The 17,875-nt window shown below is 39.9% G+C and overlaps 1 protein-coding gene across 1 annotated transcript; it reads right to left on the reverse strand.

Annotated features, from left to right (window-relative positions):
- Positions 1–79: 79 nt before the first annotated feature.
- Positions 80–12,294, reverse strand: atxn10 (ataxin 10). Its single transcript, XM_085385851.1, has 11 exons — positions 12,154–12,294; positions 11,406–11,597; positions 11,004–11,089; positions 10,370–10,466; positions 10,100–10,264; positions 9,922–10,002; positions 9,537–9,693; positions 9,250–9,367; positions 8,844–9,025; positions 4,787–4,850; positions 80–2,009 (listed from the first exon to the last, which is right to left on the reverse strand). Exons 1-11 carry the CDS (start codon positions 12,282–12,284, stop codon positions 1,825–1,827), a joined length of 1,458 nt encoding a protein of 485 aa, XP_085241977.1. The 5' UTR covers positions 12,285–12,294; the 3' UTR covers positions 80–1,824.
- Positions 12,295–17,875: the final 5,581 nt, after the last annotated feature.

Below are 17,875 nucleotides of genomic sequence, written 5' to 3' on the forward strand. Positions count from 1 at the left end.
GCACCTCTAGCTTTTTTGTTTTGTGTCACAAAAGGCCAACAATATTTCAATAAAAACAAAGAGCTCTTTGATACACGCAGTCCTTTATTATGCATTAAACTCATTATTCATAACCTCATAGTACGACCCAAAGAAAATGAAGCTTTGAAACCCCAACCAGAAGGCACAAGTACATTATAGTAGAGGCCTGTGGTGTAAAATGCTGACATGGGAAACAAGAAATCATGACCTTGACCAATGTGGTACTAATGTGTTAGGAGATGACCACATGGCTGCAGCCATGCCACCTCATTCAGCCAGGCTGACTTGCACAGGCTCTTTCCTGTGAGGCTGAAAAGCATTGCAGCCATTCAGTCAAGTGCGACTAACAGCTGTTTTGTTAGCCGTCTGAAATCCTGGGGACCGGAACCCCATAAGCTCCCTTCACTATGTTGGCGGATCGAGAGGAGAGTCCGACCAATTGTTTCAACACATTTTGTCATTAAAAAATCAGGTGCAGAGCAAACAGGGTGGAGCAGGGTGTTGGCAGGCGCATAAAGCGCTGCTTTGTTGAGTTGTCAGGACCGTTCAGCTTACCCAGCAGCAGGAGGGATGTCATTCTGCAAACTAATGCTTATGGTCCGATTCCTCTCACTCGCTCTGCAGATGCACAATTCCAGTATGTTTTTATCTACTGCCTACTGATGTAGAATTGCTATCACAGGTCAGCAGACCAAACATGGCTACAGCTAAACAGGAAATACAATATTGATGAAATATTCCCGGAAAAGTCTCCGGAGTCTGGTATAATAAATAATAGATTGCTCAAAGTATTGTGAAGTGTAAGTTGGTGTTATTCTAGAATGGTTAGAACTCATCCTGCATGCCATGATCTCTCTAATGACTTAGTTTTAATCATTAATGGATAGAAATAGAAGATTAGGGTGAAATTCACAAAACTATGTTAAGTATTTAACTAATACTGTTATAATCCTAAAACAAGAATAATTGGAAAGGCAAGCAAAAACACGGTAAACACACTGGGCCTTGTTTTTAAATAATGACACATGCATTTGTATTACTGCATTTCCCCCTTAAATCGCCTTAGCTTATAACATCGTGAATACCATATCTGTGTAGATAAGTGGATATTGGAAATACTTGAACAAGGTCTTCATATCATGACCAAGATGCCTCCATTTAATTAGGTAAGGCAGGGAGGGGGTAGATTACATCATGTTTTGGTCATTCTCTGTTTCATGGTTACTGCAGAAGTCACTATGGGCCTGGGATTAAACCCAAACCCCTGCTGGTATCATCTGTGTCTGTGAAAAGCAAAAAGCCAGGATACTGCAGTGCTCTTTGTCTTTGGATTAAACCGCAAAGCATCAGCCCTGCCAAAAGTTACCAGCATGAGCTCGCCACTAACAAACTCATTTCCCAGACTCAGATCAAGACAAAGCCAGAGCTCCTGGCATCCTGACCTCTGCTTCTATACCACAGATCTTTTGTTTACATAATAGTTTAGGCTTGAGTACCAGCATTACTGAGGTAGAAAAGTACGTTATAGAGCATAATACATACTTTTCTGATCGCACTTTTTTGATTATTGTGTGGGCAGCAGTGTGACTGTTAGCTATCCTGGGCAGGCGCAGATAATATTTGTCTAATACTAAGCAGGCCTATAACCTGAAGAAGCTGCTTAAGTACTTGGTAACATTCATGAGGCTTTTAACACAAGCTGCATGTTCACCCATTAGTGTACACATTTCATGTATTCCCTTCTACTTTACATGGAAACCTGTTTATGGGTTGAGGACCTTCTTTCTCCTCACAGATGTTTTTTTAGGAGTCTTTCCTCACAGGTTTGAGCAGCAAGGTTCCATCTCGCTCTTCCACCAGGAAACCCAACTCCCTGAGCGCGGAGTAGTCAGCTGTGCCGCAGCGTTCCAAAGTGGCAATCAGTTTCTGGTTCTCCGAGTTGTGCTCCAGGAGGTTCCTGATGGTGAAGATTGCCCACTGGCTGATGACTAGAGATGCCCGGTTAAGGACAACAATGTCAAAGTTTCTGCTTTAGAGAGTGGAACATGCAGCTGTTCCATCTTTTATTTTTAAACATATTTTTCAATGACTTATTATTTCCTTATTTTCTCCTCATATTTATACAGCTTCAGAGGTAGATCTTCATATTAAAGATGGGAAACGTTACAAATAATACAGTCAGCATATGTGGAAGCAATCCTTGTTAGACAAAAGCTTGGGAATCAGTTTCTGGCTTTCTCATAGAGAGGGGATCTCCATAATACAGTAAGGCTAAAAGCAGCCCCACCCACCTGCTCTTCAAACCTTGTGTTTCCAAGGGGCAGCCAATGAGAAGAAACCAGGTTTAAAGAGAGATGAATAGCTGAAACTACTCATTTCAGACAAAGGACAAACTGAGGGGTTACACCACAGCCAAGTTTATGAGAACTATGGATGATTTTGAACAGATTAAAAGTGAGCAACAAAACAAAACACATTACTATTGCCTAAAAACAAGCATCCATTTAACACTGCTGCATCAATTTAAATCAAAATTTGTGGTCTTATTCAGTCTCTTTTGGAATTAAGTTTTGTATATTTGTACATAAAAGCCGGTGAGTTTGCATCCCCCCCCCCTCCCAAAAAAAGCCAAAAAAAACAACAACAACAACTTTGCATCGCGCTACAAGGTAGTAGATGTCATGCAAGATGGATCTAGGAAATGATTTGTTATAGAAAGAAAATACAATACCAACAAAACCTGGAAAATAGATCAAGCTCTTTCAACTCATGAGCAGTTTTTATTTTCCCTGGGTCATTGACTTCAAAGACAGCCTAACAAACAAACGGGTTTGCAGACAGGTTGTGTATACTTTGCATTTCAGGTCACCCCATACACACTTTTTTTTCTAGATAACTACATTTTGGATGTAATGGTAGATAGACTGGGTTGTGGTTCTGTGTGTGTGGATGTGTTGGTAAGCAGACATGAAAGATAAACATGGGAACAAAATCAATGACCTGAAGACATATGCGTTTTCTCAAAGACTGTCAAAAAGTTGTGACAAAGATACATTATGTGTGAGCTCCCTCCAGTTTAAAGTCAGGGTTTGTGGGTCTGATGAATGCGGTGCTGGAAGCGTCACTTTCTTTTAGTGCAATAAATAAGTGAAAACTGGAGCTCCGCAGTGTACCAACTGTTTATTTTCTTTCTTCCAAGGTCTGCTGGTACCCATCAGCTAATTGAATCAAGCCCAATAAAGTGTAACTCCACTGGATAGAAGAAGAAAGTTTAGCATTTTACTTTGGTTGTGTATTAAACTGGATTTAAAGTTTACAAAACAAAATTTGCATGTTGAATTAGCCATTTTAACACCAACTGCAACCCATCACATGATACTGTCAACCATCTGCAAGCACAGCAACTAGGGCTGGGTATCGTCACTGATTTCTAGAATCGATTCAATTCCGATTCACAAGGTCCCGAATCAATTCGATCCATGATTCGATTTAATTCGATTCGATTTAAATCTGGGAAATTTTGACAGTCAGAAATATTATAATTCAGATCAGTACATTTACATATTTTTGTATCAATAAAAAGGAAGCTGACACACGCAAGACTTTATCACAGGTGTAAGCGTCACAGCAGATGCCTTTGTGTCAAAGTAGCTGAAGATAAAACACAGAAAAACATGAAGGCGATTTTCCTGGCCTGGGATTTTATAAAAATATTCTGCAGTACATCAAAAACGAAAGAAAACCATTAATCAACATATGAACATCACCTCTGACGTTACAGCGGTTTTATTAGAGACACGGCTAAGCGTTTTGCATTTTGAATAATTTTAAAAAGTTTAAATTTGTTCAGTATTGAACAGCAGAAATGAGGTTTTCTTTTCGGAAGAATGTAAAAGGGAAAAAAACAGCAGCCGACAGCGCTGTAAACAACAGTAGACTTGTGCGTAACAAGCAAGCGAATAATGAAGAAAGGGAAACTGTTCTTGAAGTACAGAGAGAGAGAGAGAGAGGGAGAGAGAGAGAGAGAGCTGTGCATCGTGGTGGAAGCAAAACAGTAAAAGTCAGAGTGAATTCATGACGATGTTTATGTGAAGCGTTTGGATCTTCTTTTGCTGCTGGTTCGGTCAATATTGTTTGGAGAGAGATCAAACTAACAGCTTTAGAATCGGCTTATAAAGGGCGTGAACACAAAGCGCGGACCCGCCGACAGATCAGAATCAGCGAGCTGTCGGCTTTCAGCCCCGACCGTGAGAAAGGCGACAACTAACTGATTCTGATCCGCGGGTCGCGCTGTGTGTTTAAGTCTATGTGCAGAATCCGTGTTCCTGCTCTCATTTACTGTCTTAACTGTTTGGTGGTTCTTAAAATTTTGTGAGATGTCACCTGAGATTCTGGCATTTTGGGCAAAATAAATTTATATTAAAAAATCGATTCAGGATTTTAATGAATCGATTTTACTTTATCCAAGCCAGAATCGATTTTAATCGATGAATCGATTATAAAAACCCACCCCTAACAGCAACATAACTCTCTTCACATTTCGGCACTCTTTCCTTGCCAGCCAGTACACGCTGCAACAATTAAAGCTCAATGCAAAGTTGTGCAGGCAAGCCCACTACCTTTACTGTACAAATATACAAATATACAAAGCTTAATTGCAAAAGAGCCCACAAACTTTTTGCTTAAATATGAAGAATGATTTAAATAAACATGAAATATGGCTACATTACCACAGCTTCATATTTATACTTCACAGAAAGGATACAAGGATTGTTGCTGTCAATGTTGCAGTTATCCAAGATGAGGGGGATGCCTTCAAGTTCTCGCACCTATGGGATATAAGAAAATGATATCAAATATAGAGTAACTCAGCTGCCAGGTCCCCAGCTAATTTCACAGTGTTACCTTCTAATGAATTAGAATTAATTACCCAATTTCTTTTGCTTGTTTTCACTGTTGTTTGTTCAACTTTAATGGTAACATATTACTGTAACGTAACGTGAGGCGTTGTTGACTACTTGATTCATTATCATCACTTCACCTGTCGGCTCAGCAGGTGTACTCGCAGTGAAACTGAGAGCTGAATGAGGCAAAACTAGCACAACTATAAATGACAGCAGTAAGCAGCTGCCTGATGACTCTCACATTGAACCAATATGAGACCAGTGTAAATAAATCGTCAAATGCCAATTTAGTATATTTATCCTTGGAGGTCATTTATTCCCAAATTCTACTTTCCAAAATCAGGAAAAAATAGAGCCTGATATAGCTTGATACAAAATGATTTTGGCTGCTCCATCCACCTCCATCTCAAACTATCCTCAGCATCCTCTTTTTAAACCAGACCTCTCTGTGGATCCGCCTTCATTACGTCCATGAATCGTCTCTCTCTGGTCTTCCTCTTTTTCTCCAGGCTGGCAGCTCCATCGTCAATATCTTTAATGAAATATATCCACTGTCCCTCCTCTGCACATGTCCAAACCAGCTCAGCCTTGTGTCTCTAACTTTGAACTGTCCCTCTGATGTACTCTTTCCCAGTCTTGTCCATCCCTGTCACTGCAGCTACTACAGCTCAGCACATCAATTTTGTTCTTGAAAAATCAACCAGTACCACTCATACCTCAGGTATGTCAACTGGACCAACTTGAATAACACATTATTTTTAATTTAACACTGGTATTGGATCAGTACTCAGCATCTACTGAAGTAAAAACATTTACATATCAAGACCACAAACTGTCTATTGTTTATGCAAGAATAAAACCAGATACTCTTAATGAGATGACTTATTAAGTGAACAAAACTATAGCAAAAGGTCTTGCTGTACAGTCTCTAGTTACTTTATATCTCTTTTTCAGGAGGAAATAAATCTGTATAAACTTACTTAAACAACAGATACTTTATATCCAAGATTTACTGAAAGAATTTGTGAGACGTTTATCGAGGTTCACGATTCGAGTTAAGAAACAGCAGACAAAGGAACAGTACAGAGATGCCCTTAGCAGAGCCTCACATCCATGCAAACAAAGCAGTGTGGTTGTGGGTTAGTCTAAGAGCACCACAACAGGACAATCTGTTCTTTATCATGTGTCTCATTCTATAGGCTTTGTTGTATTTGCTTTCTGATGCCCTCCGCACGCCGTTGCGGTTACTCTCCAAACACACTGGAGCAACAGAACAAGACAAAGTGCTGAGTTACAGAAAATGGAAATGTCATTTACACTGTCAAAGAAACACAGAGCACGCAGGTCTGCGTTTTCCACTTTAGGAATCATTGTCTGAAGTTACTGAAATTATATTTAAACTCATAAAAGGGATGAATAACAAGCAGCTGGACCCTGACTTTCAGTCCGGCACAAGCAGTTCCTCGCTTTGCATGCACATCTTAAATTACAATCTCTCCCAAAGGTGAACAGAACGACATTTGGTTTACTGGAAGAAATCTGGGTGAAAACAGATACGTGGTGATTTCTGACCACTGACAGACCACAGATCAACAACCATAAATATTATACAGGGGCCAACTGAGGGTGGCCATCCCACAAGCATTCCACAAATCTGTTCCTATTAAGTACAACCGAGTCTACAAAGTGATGTTGATACTGTCTGCTTTATTACCCATCTGTGCTTTACGCTGATAGCTGCATGCTGAAAGATGTCAATTGAGAAAAACTGATAAGATTTCTAAAATAAACAAGAAGCTAATGTTTCACATTTGAGCGGAAAACCGAGTTGTGTTGAAAGAACCCACAGCCTCTCGCTCAATTAGACTTTGCACTCGTTTGCACTCCTCAGGAGATTTGGTTTGAGGTTGCATGCAGCAGCCCATTTACTAAAACCTGCCTCTGAGCATGATCATTTAGTGGAGAAGTCAAACAAAGCAAACTAATTCAGGTCGGCCTCCCAAACCTCGCAGTCACATTTACACTTTTGACCCTCCAACTGTGTTGGACTGATTAAGGGTATTTGTTTAAATGCTAGGAGACCAAGGATCGCATTAGAAGGGCAGACCAGCAGGCTAGAATAAATGTAAGCAAAGAAAAACATTTAAATTTTAGGGTTTGTAAATATTTTCCTTTTCTAAATTCGATAATTGTTCTAAACCATAATTTCCTGACAGAACTATCAGTACATATTATAAAACTAACCAAAGAGGCTTTGGGCAATTTTCAATATGCTAATGTGTCTCCCCGCTTCCTTCACTTGACTCGTCCTTGTGTCTTACCTCCTCCTACTGAGGATGGGAGAGAGACAAGGAAGAGAAGCATATAAGCACCGACATTTACTAATGATGAGAATATCCATATTCCCACGTATAAAACCTTACCGCTGCTCATCTTTCACAGCTAGCACGTACAGGTAGGAATCAACAGGCACCACGTGATAAGATATCATGACAATATGATGTTTTACATTTTGCAATATGCTGAGTGTTGCAATAACATATTTTGTGATTTATTTTTTTGTAGCCGAAAATGATGTCCTAAAGTTAACTTTCTTTTCGGATAAAAAGATACTGACAAAAGTTATCTCACTTCAGTTATTTTTTTAGTGCAAAATGAGATATTCAAGCACACAAACACTGTCACCGAAACCTGCCATCCATGCTGCCGGACAGAGTCAGTCTCCTGTCACTTTACAATTACATGGTGTCAAGCAAGCAATTACATGTAACCCATTTCTGACAATACAGCAATTATCTGTAATAAATAGGCACATAGTGCTGTCTGTTGCAGTCTGCATAGACAAAAAAAAAAACATTTAAGTATCACATTTGCTCTCAGCAACCTTCCTGTTCTACAGGAATATAACCAGAATGCAACCACTCAGCTGAGTCAAGTCCCCTCAAATTGTGCTCATTCAGACTCATAGTAGTGTGTTGGTAGTCTTCCTGCATTTATAAATTAAACAGCAATTATTTAAAATAATCTCTCAGAGAGTGACTGCAGTCATTCCAAGTCAGACTGCAACCGTTTGCAGAACAGCTTCCTATCAGGCGACCTGTGACCTTGTGACCAAAAGTGGTCATGACTGTTAAGCTCTGCGCAGCCATTTAGTACAATATGAAAAAAGTCAATACAATCATCAGTCAGCCAGCTATGTTTTTGTAGATGCAAGATGGTTGCTGTCCTATTTTTACTGTGACTGAGTCATTAGCTTGCTCTGAATTAGAAGGTAGCGTTGTTTGCTCAGCTAACATTTATCTCATGAAGATGGTGCATGAGATAAGCCATCTTTTACGAAGTATCCTCACAGTATTATTTAATAAAATACTGATTTTTTGCTGTACCTCTATTGACAATAATGGCAAGGAAAATATTGTGATACCATACTGCATAGATTTTTCCTCTCCCCTACTAGATAGATAGAAAAAAATAGCTAAAGTGCTTGAGCAGATTTCCCCACCTAACAGTTATTTCAAACTGCCTCCGGGTACTTATTTGGGCAGCTATTTTGAAGTTTTACTTAAAGAAACGCTTCAGATGTGACAGATTTAAGTACAAGACTCTGTGTCTGTCTCTGACAGATAGGTAGACAGACATAAAGTTCTCTTTATGTCCCACGAATAGGATAATCATGAAATACTGTATGTAAATTCTCAACATATTTAAAATGGCAGCATATGAAGGACTCTGAGGTGCAGAAGTAAGATTTTTAGGTCAAGGAAAGACAGAGGACAAGTGGAAATATGACTCAGCACATTGAGCTACCTCTGATCTGGAAATTATGGCTTACAGCAAAATTTTCATTCACTCTTCGTCACAGTTGTTATCAAGTACCACCACAAACTTCCATCCCTGCACTCATTCATTTGTCCAAACCTTGTTCTGGTTGTTGGTATTGCTGTGGCAGAGGTTTCCAATGAGCCTGATGAGATGTGCCTTAAAGCTGATGACAGGAGAATAAGAAGAAGAGTCTCCATCTCCACTGAAGGAGAAGTTCTGAGCAGCACTGAAAATATTCTTACTGGCCTTCCCAGTGGCGTGTACCTGCTCCAGGAGCTCTGCATGGACAGTTTGTGACAGACAACAGGAAAAGCAGAACACCTTCTGAGAAGCAGCATAAAGCTATTCAGATTATAGCTGATTTTGACAAATGAGATTCTGCTTTTCTCCTTTAAGAAACAGATTAAATGATAAACCTCAAACTTTCCAGCATTTGGACTTTGCGGGCTGTTTAATGTCTGCTGTTGCTCGGTTGTTGACTTAATGGCTGTTTTTCATTTACCAACAGTAGTTACTAGAAGGTCTGGATGATCCTGTAGGAACATGAACTGCTTGTGGTCTGAGGTCATCTCACACAGCACATCCAGCAGACTAATCACTGTTAGTGCCTCCTGCAGGACCTGCAGGGGATTGCAACAAACGGGGGGCAGTCCACAGAGTAAGAATCTTTTGAGACACAATACTGAGTCAAAATGACTGAAACATAGGTTAATTCATTTCACACAGGGTAAGACTAACAAACGCAGGGTGAAAAACCCGCGGAAATTGTGTTGAATTTATGATCTGTACCTCATCACTGGACGCAGAACCCGTAGCAAGTGTGAGCACAGCACCACAACCTTTCTGGAAGGAAGTGGCCAGGAAATGAGCCACACTGGGAGGGATGCCACAGTCTTCTGAGCCCTCCTCTCTTAGCTGGGCTAAAAGTAGCTCTAATAAAGTAACTCTGAAAAACAAAATGTACATCTATATGAAGCATCTATAGTTTTTATTTAAATATTAGCTGTTTTTACCACTATTCTGTGCATCAATTCTCTGCAGTGCAAAAACCAAACAAACTAAAATAATAATAGGTTGAAAGGTGTTGTAGCATACATTTAACCATATCTTTATTTTTACAATTCTGTTTGAATGAATTGTTCATGTTTTTGTCCAAACAACAAAAATGAAGTACCTATCATGGTGAGACATTTCAGAGTACATGTTCTCCACCAGCGATGAAGACTTCAGGAAATGCTGTGTTGCAATCAGCACTCTGAAAAATCAATAAATAGCAAAGGGAAAGTAGCACTTAAATATGCCCTTAATGCATAACAACAGTTTTCAAGTTAGTACCATGATGATGCACTTACGTCCAGTCCAGCTCAGGCTGAGTCCTGCAGAGCTCCATCACCCTGAGAGCCAGCTCAATGTTCTGTGGCTTGGACAAATCTTCCACCTTGGCCTCATCCAGGCATGTGTGGATTACCATCGAGGTGTAGTTCACGGTCTTCTCATCGTCAGTGCTAAGCAGCTGCCTGTTTGGATACGTTCGGGTTGACAGAATTACCAATATAGAATCTGCATGTGATTTTGGAGTCAAACAAAAAGATGAGGGTGAGATTTTGGCACACAGAACTTACAGGAAAAGGTCTGGGAAGCTTATCATCCAAATGTCATCTTTGCACAACTGGTTACCAACAGCCAAGTTACCAAGAAACTGGATGCCACAGCGAAGAGCTGAGCCACAGAAAACCGATCAAAAATAAGAAAAAACATTCAACATTCATTTTCCTCCATGGTGTATTGCTTTTATGTCCCTCTAGACTGTTAAAGTTTTTTGCCTACTCTTGAATACAAAAGAACTTGACAGAACGGTTTCTTGTAAAACTCAAAGAACCCTAAAAAAAGAAAAAAGAAAAACAGCTCTTGATAGTGACATCGTGACAGGATGTAAACATTAATGACATCCTCCCCTAACCTGAGTTGTAATATTAGCTGGATGCACACTTCTTCTGGTTGGCGGATGTAGACTGTTGACAGAAAATAGTTCTTATATGAAACTGCCTACACAAAAGGCATAATATTTTTTTGACTAGTCAAAGTCATAATTTCTTTTACAATTTGAGCACCACAAGACAAAAACAGCACAATCTACTTCCATCTCTAACAACCTCTATAGCTCACTTCAAAACAATTTAGTTGGCTTTGAAAGGGACAAAGGAAAAACACATAAGTACTGTACCTTAAGCATCAGTAGCTGAATTTTAGACTTACGTTCGAAGATGGTATCTGGAATCTCCATATTTACAGTAGATAAAAATCTCAGGAGTTTGAGGGATACATCAATGAAACCAAGTTCCCTAGTTGACAAAGACACATTATGTCAAGTGTTTCTTTGTCTTAAGAAAGGAGGTGCCCAATAATCTAACAAACTTTGACATAATATTATAATAAACTGCAAAAATAGCACTTCAACAAATCCTGCAATTGCAAAGATATAATTGTACAGGTTCCTTAAACATAAACTGCCAAGTTTTAGCAGGAAAAATGCTCAAGAAGGATTTTTAGCAGAGTTTCCAAATAAATCAGTCACTAAACTCTATGACCATTGTTTACTTAATTAATTTGTATTTACTGAAAGATCCCCCTCATGCTGCTTTGTGATGTCGGGGATACCTGAGCAGACTCTGGTTACGTATACTCTGGACACAGGAGTTCCTCTGAGCTCTGAAGCACTCTGCGGTCAGCTGGAGCTGCAGGGTAAAGGTCTGCACATCCTCACTGTCCAAGCCGGCAGCCTGCAGCTCTTCACAAAGTCTGGTCAGGACCTTCACAAGAGTGGAGAATGTCTTCTCCTCCACAGCATCTCTGACAACGACAAACAGGTGAACAAATACACAATATTCATTTCATTTGCAGTACTCTCACTGGGAGACCACCAGATATAAAACACAGATGTAGTTAATAACGCGGTATTTGCACTACATTAGCTGGATCTTGCGTGAAACACTGTCTTTTTTCCATTAAGAAAAAAATAAAAATGAAGTTCACAATTTGAATCCAAATGTGCGGGATACTCCTGTGCTACAAATTCTACAGAAGGGAGCATAATGTCACGTGCACAGGCCGTTAAATTTTAATAAGCAGAGTTAGCTCCTGCACAGGAAAAACAATGGCAGTAATGCTTAAAAATGTGCTTTTAGTACAAAACCACGTACTGAAGCTATACTGCTGATATGTGTTAGTTTTGTTTTTTTATGCTGCAGCGACAATTATTAGGTCTGAGTTCAGAAACCGGGCGTGCCGTTATATTTGGCTGTGCGTAGTTGACAGTTGGGTATTTTCAAGTTACTGCTAGCTTAGCCGGACCGCACTGATACGGCCCATTTCCGTATAAAACATAAATAAATTACCCAGACCTCACCTGTATTCGACATCCCGCAGCGCAGCTGTAAATGTTTTTAAAGTCTGCAAGTGTTCAGGTCCGTGTTTTTCATTTAAAATGCCAGCGATGGACGCTGAGGTCCCCAAAATGATGTCGGTGGAAGCTGCCATGTTTGCCTGTTTCACGCTTGTGGGCGGGACGTCCGGAAAACTCTTTAAGACATTATTGGTTCAAATCAGTATGGGGCGGGGACTGAGCATGTGCTGCTGTTTTCTTGTTGAAGAAGAGTCTCCTAGACTGCTGTGTAATGAAGGCTGTGACTGCAAATAGACTCTACAGAATGAATTTTCATGTGTTTTTGGATAAAACTGTGGGTAAAAATGACTTAACTATTCTGTGTTTCACTGTAATGATTTGATTAAGCACTTAGCACTGAGAAAGACAGAAGTAAAAATAGAACTGATGAGAGCCATCAAGCTTCTGGAGACCAAGGTTATTTTAGTTAACTAAAAAAAGGTACAAACTAAAAATACATATGAAATAACATTTTAGTTGACTAAAATAAAACAAATAAAACATAGACTTAAATGTAAAACTAACTGCAATTATTTTGTTTTCTTGGAAAACTAACTAAATTTGTTTGTTTTTTTTAAATAGAGAGACCAAACTCTATTTACACTAGTCTAATTTTGTACCCATTATAACCTCCCTAAAATTGCTATAGGATGCAGCTGCATTCACATCTCAAATCCATTCACCAAAACCAACATTTGAAAAGTTCAAATGTCAATCCATTCAACCCAGATAGTTTATAGAACAGCTACTGCAACTGCAGCTGCAAAGCCGCAAAACAAGCCTTTGTGATTTCCATGTAGAGTGGCAAATTTTAGATTACAGATCCATTATGGTTCTCCCTTGTATTTCCACTGGCCTGGAACAGCACAGCAGTGGTGAAAAGCAGCTCGCTGCTGAGAAGAGTTGATTACGGATGGTAGGAAGCATCCACCTCAAGCAATTTGTCAGCCTTAAAATGAGGCAATGAAAGAAGCAAACATTCCCTTTATAGAATTCCCATTATTCATTTTTCAAGTGGAATAACTGGAAATATCCTCACAAACTGGAAATGCTGTGGCATGATTGGGGAATCTGAAGAGTTGAGTTACAGGAAAAACAGGACATCCTATCAGGGTTCAGCCATTCTAGAAACCTCAGTAATGTTAACTAGACGGCGGCTGGTTTAGTCTGCTGTGGCAGACGATCTAGCTCTCTCGGAAAAAGAAAAAACAAAAACATCAAGACAATCAACCACACACACAGTTTTTATTATTCACAGATGGTCGGGCATTTTTCCTGTACAAAACACAATCAGCGTTGTTAAATGAAACACTTTAATACCAAGTGAATCATGTCGTATTTGGTCTTCCAAGACAGAGAAAAATGCAAGGAGAAATGAAATGGCTCCTTGTGTCGAGCAGCAGTTTGTCACAGCGGCACTCACGACAGCAAACTGAGCTGAACCTAAACACAGCGCACAGTGGTTAAGGAAATTATAAATGTTTATTTGCACCCTGATGGTCTAATACCAGAGCCTGTTTCATTCCACTCTTGTAAAATCCATGTTTCAACACATCTGGCATAGCGCTAACAAAGGAGAAATTCATTTGTGGTGCGAACATTTTCAGCCATGCGTGAAGTGTGGCTCTGTGAAGACGTGCTTCAATTCAGACATTCGTGGACTCAACATTATGTAACCTTCTAATTTTCATCCCCCCGAGTGCTCTAATTTGTGGTTTTGAGTGAAAGGCTGCGGTTGAATAGTTATTTGCTGCTCTGAATGAATGAAAATCTCTGTTATGTGACATACATGAAAAAAAAGTAAAAGTATTTAGGATACTGTAGTGTTAACACAACACAAAATAGTTTCCTTAAGGCACTTGATATTGTAAGGTAAAGACAGCTACAGTAATACAGAGAGAAACCCCTCAGGTGACCCCCTATGAAAAAGCACTTGGCAGCAATGGGAAGGAAAAACTCCCTTTTAACCAGAAGCAGTCTCCAGCAGAACCAGGCTGTAGATGGAGCATGCCCATTCACGTTCTGTTAGACATCACCTCTGCTGACTGGGGTCACTCAAGTGGACTTCTCTAGCACATTTGTGGTGGTGGAGCCTTTTTTTAAAATCAGCTTCTGTAAAATTATATTGATTTCTGTGCAGTTTATTGTGTAAACACCTAATCCAAGAGGTACTTAGCATCTCTGGGTATCCTGTTATGAAATGATGATGTATAAAACCCTGCTTCTGGGTTCAAACTACACTGTGTTCATTAAGGCTGTTGTCTTTTTAATGTGTTTTAATGCTTTATATTCTTGAATTCAAGAATTGGTCAAAATCCGCCTGTACCGTACACTGGGATTCCCCATTCTTATCTATGGGTCGTAGACCTGGGTCATCCTCAAACACGACCTCAACAAACCTGAGGTCTTCCAAATGCACTGTTTGCATCAGATTCTCCGTGTGTCCCTCCGTGATAGTCTAAGCAACGCGTGATACGTAGTCAATGTCACCAGCAGGCCTCAATGGAAGAGCTGATTAGGAAGCGACGACTGCAATGGTTTGGCCACATCTGCCGCATGAGCAACCATCGCCTGCCATACCGCCTTTTGATGCAGCAGCATCAGAGTGAGAGTGATGAGAGACCTCCAAGAAGACTTGGATCAAGCAAATTGAAGATGATCTTAAACAACAACGTCTAACCCTCAAGCAAGCAAAGGTGAAGGCAAGAGACCACAAGACCTGTAAGTGCATCGTTGATCAAGATGGAAACCCTACGACACCCACAGCGACGTATTGGCTTCGTGGACAACCTCCCTGCCAACCGCCAGCTAGGGACAAAAGAAGAGGAAGAAGAAGACGAAAGAATGCTTTATATCTTATTCGATTTAATCTGAACAAGCCCCCTGTGGCTTGCTAACTAAGCTTGCTAGCATTAGCTGACAACATACTCCACCCTCTGCTCTAAGGACCCACTGCACACCTCATAATAACTCATGTTCAGAGACTGTAAAGTGTTAATTCAGTATGTTCTCAAGCCATTTGTAAGTATTTTCGAGGTTCAGTGGACCACATTTTCCTGTTGGGGAATGTTTTTGCAATGGAGGTGAATGCTTGGTACGCAACAGTGTTTAGGTGGTATGTGTCAAAAATGCCAGAACCCATTGCTTTAGTAAATTGCTAGCGCTTTTAATGTTGTGGTCAATGGCTTTATTTATTTATTTATTTATTTATTTATTTATTTCAGCTCAGAAGCAGAATTCAGAGACGAAGGCATGGATGGTTTCAGAGTCACCTTCAACACAAAGTTCTTGGGACCAGTTATAAGATTCTGCTGGATTTCACCTGAGTGATTAGTGACAGATTTGAATTAGTAAGTTTTCAGTTTATATAGTATCTAAATGTAAAAATAGACCATAAATGCACAGTTGATTGAAAAAAAAACCCCCTATATATTATAGAGAACTGACTGCCATTTGTAACCATAACTGTCTTTCCTATACAATCGTGCTTGTTTGAAGTACTTCACCACATCGAAAGAGAAGTGGTCATCTGCTTCCAGGTTCTCAAAGAAACACCACTGGCACCTTGGTAAAGGTTAACCTCTAAAGCTGTCCTGAGTACAACTATTTGTAATGCAAAAAGAAGGTTTAAGGTTTTTAATAGACTAAAAAAGCAAACCACAATGTGCATTCAGTGTTTTACACACATTTTTACATTATGATATAGAAACTGTTCTGCAGATTGAGACAAATGTTATCTTTAGCAGAGTCATGATGCTTGCAAATAATTTCCTGGATTAAAGTTCCTACTTCTTTAATAATATGATACCAGACACCAGAGACACACACGGTTTCACACATAGATGAAATGTATTTTTGCTCCACTTTTCTTTACCCTCCAGTTCAGCACAGTCTCTGAAGGTTGGCAGAGAGATGAGGTTAAAAACACAGTTGGTGTCACATGGCTGGCAGGCCTTAGCACATCACAGCGACTGAGTGGTTGTGATACTGTCGGACCTAAGTGTGACAGAGAGGAGCCATCAGTAAGAGACAATATCCAAGGAAAAAGTGGGATCTGTAATGCAATCTGAGGGACAGAATTCAAAAGTCATCATATAAAAAGACTTTAACTAAAGCCCCACAGCCGCCTTGAGCAAGAAGAACCTGGCAAAACCTGAATAGTCCCATAGACCTCTATGGTAAGCCGAGCAATGGGCGCCTTAAAAAGAGGCCAAACCCTGATTCCAAACCCTAGAATCAAGTGGGTGAGGGTTCCCCTAACGTGAAGACAGTGGTGCTTTTACAACACGACCTCAAAAACTGTAGAGGGAGCTGAGCCATGTAATTACAAGCAAGCAGGTGAGTCCAAGTTGTTCGCTCCGAAACGGGGCCAAGCCACAGAAATGATTGTGTGGTATTCCACACCACTGCAGTGCCACCAAGGAAAAACAGGCAGAGAAAAATTTAGAAGAGGGTATGTAAGAATGAATGTCATTTGTTGTGATCCAATGGCACATTCGCATTTCTGAGGAAGAAAAGGAAACCGACTCAAAATCAGCAACTGAATCAGCATTAAGGAATTAAGGCCACCACAAGCAGGTAATATTACTTTTTCCATGCAGAAAACTATATTTTCCATTTGTTTCCATTTTTGGAAATTGTTATATAATCCAAAGATATTGCAGAATTACACTGACATATATTTCATACCTTGGCACTTTCAATCAGCTTCACATGCACCAAACCTCGAAAACCAGCAGGAGGAAAGTGGAAGAGGGGAAAATTTGTCTGGTTGCATTTATTCAGCTGACCAATGCAGCTACTGGGCTTTTGGTATCAATTACAGCAAATTAAGTGATAGCCACCCAACACCAACACTAAAAGGATCATCCATCAAATGAGTTAAAATGCTGCTCTACCACTAATTGAGCCCACCATTTTGGCTGGGCCCCAGGTGCCTATAAATAAGAGCCACGCTTATTTTTTCTTGCATTCCTCTAAGGCGAGGCCTCTTTGATCTTTTGGCCACTTGGAAGTGATCATCGGAAAAATTGGTTTCAGGGTTCAAAATGACCACAGCCGAGGAAGAATGAGTACTGAGAGGAATTAAAGCCAATGTGTATCTGTGTGCTTTAAATGTTGGAGAGCAAAAAGCGACTTTAATCTCGCAGCTTTAATTTCAAACACAAAGAGTCGGGTGTATAAATGTATTAAAAGGAAACTTTGTGTATGTGAGATGCCATCACTACTTTATGAATATACAAACAGTATTCACATGGTGAAGGGCAACTTAAAAGCCCCATCTAGTGGTCTATGGGGTCTCCTAATATTCTAAAAGACATGTAACAAGAAATCTCAGAACAAATATCAAGATTACAAATAATTTAAAAATCTGCTTTGCTTTCTCACTAAGAGTAGGGGGAAATGGATATAATTCCAGTGTGTCCAAACTGTAACAAATACGCTTGCAATCCTCATAGATTTTTCAGTTAAATAACAAATTGTTGACTTATGGAGGGTTTATGTGACCGTTAGTTTTGGTCCTGTGTCTTTCTGGGGTTTTTTATGTTACAATTACCATGTTTTCTTTTGGTGCTTGCTTTTCTTTTGTCGGTTCGTTCTACTACCCGTCTTTCTACTTTTTTTGGGTGACTATCTGCCATGTTTTCCAAAGTAAACCACGAACGGGTGTATAGATAGCCCATCC

This window comes from Rhamphochromis longiceps, linkage group LG17 (genome assembly GCF_057381845.1).
Source record: "Rhamphochromis longiceps isolate RC_006_pf linkage group LG17, R_longiceps_female_GT1.1, whole genome shotgun sequence".
NCBI lineage: Eukaryota > Metazoa > Chordata > Actinopteri > Cichliformes > Cichlidae > Rhamphochromis > Rhamphochromis longiceps.

Bases quoted from the DNA above. Each gene is read 5' to 3' on its own strand.
- atxn10 (XM_085385851.1), bottom strand. From the start codon at position 12,284: ATGGCAGCTTCCACCGACATCATTTTGGGGACCTCAGCGTCCATCGCT. The intron at 10,265-10,369 runs GTAAGTTCTGTG...GTATCCAAACAG, and splicing joins AGCTTCCCAGACCTTTTCCT to GCAGCTGCTTAGCACTGACG. The intron at 10,003-10,099 runs GTAAGTGCATCA...TTGATTTTTCAG, and splicing joins CAGCCTGAGCTGGACTGGAC to AGTGCTGATTGCAACACAGC.